General features: G+C 47.7%; 1 protein-coding gene across 1 annotated transcript; it reads right to left on the reverse strand.

The window, feature by feature from the left end:
* Positions 1-643: 643 nt before the first annotated feature.
* On the reverse strand, positions 644-5,135 carry LOC148659695 (tryptase-2-like). The gene is made up of 5 exons (XM_088637524.1): positions 4,979-5,135; positions 4,208-4,382; positions 3,057-3,328; positions 2,754-2,902; positions 644-1,162 (listed from the first exon to the last, which is right to left on the reverse strand). The coding sequence occupies exons 1-5, from the start codon at positions 5,028-5,030 to the stop codon at positions 998-1,000; spliced, it is 813 nt and encodes a 270-aa protein (XP_088493650.1). The 5' UTR covers positions 5,031-5,135; the 3' UTR covers positions 644-997.
* Positions 5,136-6,000: the final 865 nt, after the last annotated feature.

A 6,000-nucleotide genomic window follows, 5' to 3' on the forward strand; every position in this document is an offset into this window, starting at 1 on the left:
GGACACCCCTACTCTTACTGACAGTGTCCTGGGGTCTGTACTGCCCAGCAGTCAGGACACCCCTACTCTTACTGACAGTGTCCTGGGATCTGTACTGACCAGCAGTCAGGACACCCCTACTCTTACTGACAGTGTCCTGGGATCTACTGACCAGCAGTCAGGACACCCCTACTCTTACTGACAGTGTCCTGGGATCTGTACTGACCAGCAGTCAGGACACCCCTACTCTTACTGACAGTGTCCTGGGATCTGTACTGACCAGCAGTCAGGACACCCCTACTCTTACTGACAGTGTCCTGGGATCTACTGACCAGCAGTCAGGACAGCCCTGCTCTTACTGACAGTGTCCTTGAATCTGTACCGACCAGCAGATTAGACAGCTCTACTCTTACTGACGGTGTCAGGTGTCAGGATACCAGTTTTACACCTGGAGTCTCATTTACAATATTGGGTCCTGCACCTTTTTTAGGAGAAAATGATTTTTTAAGGGGGAAACTGCTTTAGGGGTATTGTGACATTTGTACTGTGACTCCCGAGATGAACATCTGTATTGAAAGACATTGTAATATTCTCAATTTTAAAGGATACTTTAAATCTACGGAATGCAATTCCCAACAAATTACTCAGTCCCCAGACGAAGAGCTTGAATGCTTGCAATTTTATTGAGATCTCAATACTGAGACAACTACATATGATGTTTCATAGCAGGCTGAACAAAGCTAAGAGAAGAATCTTATGAAAGAGAGAGGAGATCACGGAGAATGCATCAGTAATAAACACACACAACAGGACAGGAGACACAGTGAGAGAGAGAGGAGATCACAGGACAGGAGACACACTGTGAGAGGAGGTAATCCCCCAGTGAAAATTCACTCACAGCAGGAGAGTGAAAGAGAGGAGGTAACAGTGGGAGCAGAGGCAACTGAGCTGATTAAATAAAATATTGGATTCAGTTAAGCCTGCAGTTTGCCAGCGAGCCAGCCAGGGGGCGCTGTCCTCAGACCCCGGTGTGATCCTTTATCCAGGCCCTGTAGCTGGAGACCCGGGTGTAGATTCCGGGGGACAGCGGGACGGCACAGCGGAGCCCGAAGCTGACGATCCCGGCCTGGATCCAGGGGCTATTCTTGCCCTTCTGACAGACCAGGGGGCCCCCAGAGTCGCCCTGCGGGGAGAGCGGGGAGAGTCGGGGGTGAGAGGTCAGGGAGGTCAGAGTGCAAGGACTTGCTCTGGCACAGGTATAAAGTGATCATTCTCACGAGATGTCGGCAGGATTCCAGCTGCCGAATTCTGAAGTAAGATAAAATCACCTTTTTAGCGATATATAATTTCTAGCATTAGGAATTTGTCTTTTCACAGACCCCAGCTTGCTCTCCCTGAGAGACGCAGACAGAGAGAGAAGCTGGGGGTCAGAGTGCAGGGTCAGCCATTTATACAGCACCCCTGGAACAGCTAGGGCTAAGGGCCTTGCTCAGCTCAGGGGCCCAATGGAGTAGGATTCCTCTGCTGGCCACAGGAACAGATCCTTAGCCACAGTGCCACTGCTCCGCTCTCTACTTCTCCGAAGTTTGATCGGAGTAGATTGAGAAACCCCAGGGAATTGGGGATTGCAGAGATCCTAGAAACTCCCAGGAATTCTAGAAAAAATGAAAGTGTTGACCAGCTTTTCAGCTACAGTCAGGGACAACATAGGACGTGGTCTAGCAATATTTCCAAGATGGAAGAAAGATGTTTTTACAGTTTACACTATTTGCACATGTGGGTCAAACGTTAAGTCTGCACCAAATATCATCCCCAGGTCATTCAGTTTAGATTGAAATTCAAGTGCAATGCCATCCACAGTTAGGGTTACTGCACTGGCTTTACATCGTTGATGTGACTTAGTCTCGTCGCAGTTTAGATGAAGGAGATTTTGAGTGCTCCCAGGTTTTTATGCCAGATGCAGATACAATTAGAGAGAGCAGAGACAGCCACATCAGTCAGGTTTAAAATGGATGTAGATTTACATATCATCAGCATAGAAGTGATACTTCAGACCACGTGATCTTAATAGCTGACCAAGTGGGATCATGTAAATGGTGAAGAGTAGGGACCCAGTATCGAGCCCTGAGGAACTCCAGACTTCACAAAACCGGCTTCAGAACTCAAACCCCCAAGAGAGACAAAGTGTTGGTGATCATTAAGGTAGAAGGTGAACCATTTAAGAGCAGCATCAGAAATGTCAAACAGTCTTAAGACAAAAAAAAGTTCTGACCGGAGCAGAGTCTAAAACAGGTCTAGGAGATTAAGAATAGAAAGAGAACCAGAAACAGAATCCATAAGAAGATTAAAAGTAACTTTAACCAGGAAAGTTTCCATGATTTATAACTGCCGTCATATGGGGACAGACTCGTCTACACCTACTCTCTTAGTTCAGTTTATTTGTCATATGCATCAGTGCAATCAAATGCTTATGAATCAGTGATACTCGATCGAATGTCCACAAGCACCTGTCGGTCTTAAATAATTGCTGAAAAGGTACAAAAAGATCACGACAAAGACATACAGATGAGGAACAAAGAGCAACCCATCACCCCTCTGCGGTGCCATGTTAGATTACATCAGCACACAGGACACACTCTCTACACTCGCAATGTGAACCTGCAGTATCAGGACGATCCAAGGACAGTCCTGCCTACAAGAACACTATCATAGTGACCCAGCACTGGTGCAGGACACAAGCAAGCAGGCCTGCCCAGCCATTACGCTGAACCTACCTGACAGGTGTCCTTGCCTCCTGCCTTGTATCCGGCACACAGCATCTCTGGCAGGATGACGTAGTGATTCCTGAACATCCTCTGACAGTCCAGGCTGTCTATGATGGGGAGCCGGACTTCCTGGAGGGTCATGGGATCAGACAGAGAAGCTGCAAAGCAAGAACGATACATTGCAAGGGAGAAAGAGGAGTGTCTGACATCCCAGGACGCACCTCCACGTCTGATCTGATCACACGGAACGATCACACAGCACGTCCAGCATGGAATCGAAAACTGAAACTGAACACGGCACACAGGTCCTACCCTCGTTCCCCACGTTGCCCCAGCCTGTGGCCCAGCAGTCCCAGCTCTGGGTGATGTTGTCGGTGGTCTCGGCCAGGTTGACAGGCTTGACGTACTGGTTGATGGTGGCGGGCTCGTTCAGCTCAATCAGGGCGATGTCAGCACCTTCTTCGGCATCGTGGTAGCTCTCGTGTACGATGATCCGCTTCACTGAGTGAATTTGCTGGAACTCATTGGAATTCAGCACCTGAAAGTCTCCCAAAATTACGTTCGATTCCCACCATTTCAAGGGGCTGCAAATTAGAGTACAGAAAAAAATTGTTGCTGTGAGACCTGGACCACTAGTTGCTTCAGTTAACAACTCAGGAAACGGTCAGTAAGAGTAGGGGTGTCCTGACTGCTGGTCAGTACAGATCCCAGGACACTGTCAGTAAGAGTAGGGGTGTCCTGACTGCTGGTCAGTACAGATCCCAGGACACTGTCAGTAAGAGTAGGGGTGTCCTGACTGCTGGTCAGTACAGATCCCAGGACACTGTCAGTAAGAGTAGGGGTGTCCTGACTGCTGGTCAGTACAGATCCCAGGACACTGTCAGTAAGAGTAGGGGTGTCCTGACTGCTGGTCAGTATGGATCCCAGGACACTGTCAGTAAGAGTAGAGGTGTCCTGACTGCTGGTCAGTACAGGTCCCAGGACACCATTAGTAAGTTAAGGGCTCTCCTGGCTGCTGGTTACTACAGATCCCAAGGACACTCTCAGTAAGAGAGGAGTATTGACTCCAGTACCCTGACTACTGGTCAGGAGAGATCCCAGGATAGTATGAGTAAGAGTAGGGGTGAAAGTAAGTACATAGCTGCAGGTAACTATTGTTGGGTTTCACCTCCCAAGGACCCTGCTGAAAAGTCAGTCAGTTTTGTATAAGAAAATGCCTGAACCAGGGGAAGACTGACACTACCTGCTTCCTATCATCAGACCAGTATAGTCTAATTGAGCTCAGACACAGAGATCAGCACTGTATGTGGGACACCTGCTGTGCTTTGTGTTATCAGAGCTCAGATACACAGATCAGGACTCCAGTTGGGACACCTGCTGTGCTTTGTGTTATCAGAGCTCAGATACACAGATCAGGACTCAAGTTGGGACACCTGCTGTGGTTTAGAGTTATAGATACTCACTGTTCCAGGCAGTGCGCTGCAGTGAGAACCCAGCGATCGTTGATCAGTGAGCCACCACATAGACTATGATGTCCGTCGAGTGTTGCTGCCAAAAGCAAAGCCATCCAGGGCCACTGTCCTTCCTTCGCATCCTCACCACCCACTATAGAGCTCCTGGACAGAGGAGAGCTGGACACTGGAGAGAGACAGAGGGGTTCATACAGACACACTGACCGGACACTCCAATATATTAACACTGCACTGAGAGAGAGAGGGGTTAATACAGACACACTGACTGGACACTCCAGTACATTAACACTGCACTGAGAGAGGGGGGTTCATACAGACACTGACTGGACACTCCAGTACATTAACACTGCACTGAAAGAGAGGGGTTCATACAGACACTGACTGGACACTCCAGTACATTAACACTGCACTGAGAGAGAGGGGTTCATACAGACACTGACTGGACACTACAGTACGTTGAAAGTCAAATATTTTCTGTGGCTCAAGAAACAAAAAAGTATTGGTTTCTTTCCGCCCAGACTCACAACTTGTCAAAGGCCAAGGAAGTCCGAAGATGGAAGGAGACACCACAGATGTGGAAAGCATCTTTTTACTCTGAAAACTTGTTTGGCGCACACGGAGCACTGACCTTCCTAACTACTGCTGGACACAGAACACTGACCCTCCTATCTATTGCTGGACACAGAACACTGATCTTCCTCAACTACTGCTGAACACAGAGAATTTACCCTCTCCAACTACTGCTGGACATTCATCTCTTACCTTCAATCATGTTCAGGATCAGAATCCCAAGCAACAGCTGCAGGAAAAGCATCTTCGTCTTCTCAGTGGACTCAGGGAACTGAACTCTCTGACAGCTGCTTAACGCAGGACTCAGAGCACTCTGCTCCTTGTGTGCTGTGAGTGTCTGGAGACCCTGGATTTTATATAGCACATATATGCTGACAAATGAGTCCTTCCTGAGACCAAGACTCTCGCGTTAGGTGGCAGGAACTGAGAGCCATATCTCAGCTGGACCTGACTTATCTGTGCTCAATGTCTGTACTCCAAAAGAGCTGACAGGGCTTAATGATATCTAACGGTATCTGATGACATGGTAAAAATGGTAAAAATGCTGACAGACCAAGATGGTATCCACCCTTGAAAGAGCTGCAGAATCAGGGTGGGGAACCTTTCCTCCACTCACACTCACAGAAGATATAGACCCTCTGTGCAATAACACTGCTTCTCTGTTGCTTTGATGAACAGAGACTGAGCTCAGCTTCAGAGCCAGAAGAACATAGACTGACCAGGAGTGAAAACGTTTCATGGCTCCAGTTCAGAAACGTTTGTGTGTCCAAAGCATTGTGGACTGCTCATTCTGAACCTGGTGAGTCACCATAAATAAAGGCATGGAAGACAGGGAGGTGATGATGATAGTAGTTATTGAGATGATGTTGATGTTAGTGATGGTGATGGTGATGCTGGTTATGGTGATGATGATAGTGATGGTGCTGATAGTGATCACTGTCGTGGTGGTGATGGCTCAGTTTCTCGTCAAGGCTCACAGTAACTGTTTGGTTCCAGACTGAAGAGCTACGCTCCATTATAGAGAAGAATATGATGACGATGGTAGATGGTAGATTGAAGACATGGAGATGATAAAAATGATAGAGAGACTCAGTCATCCCTGAATCAGGTCTCTCTCAGTAATGAAGAATGCTGCTGTTCTTTTTTAATTCAGATGCACATTCTTTTGTTTTGTACCCTTGAGTTATGTTCTGAGATGGGAAGAGGGGTGGAAA

Source organism: Lepisosteus platostomus, chromosome 6, assembly GCF_059453375.1.
Source record: "Lepisosteus platostomus isolate fLepPlt1 chromosome 6, fLepPlt1.hap1, whole genome shotgun sequence".
Taxonomy (NCBI): Eukaryota; Metazoa; Chordata; class Actinopteri; order Semionotiformes; family Lepisosteidae; genus Lepisosteus; species Lepisosteus platostomus.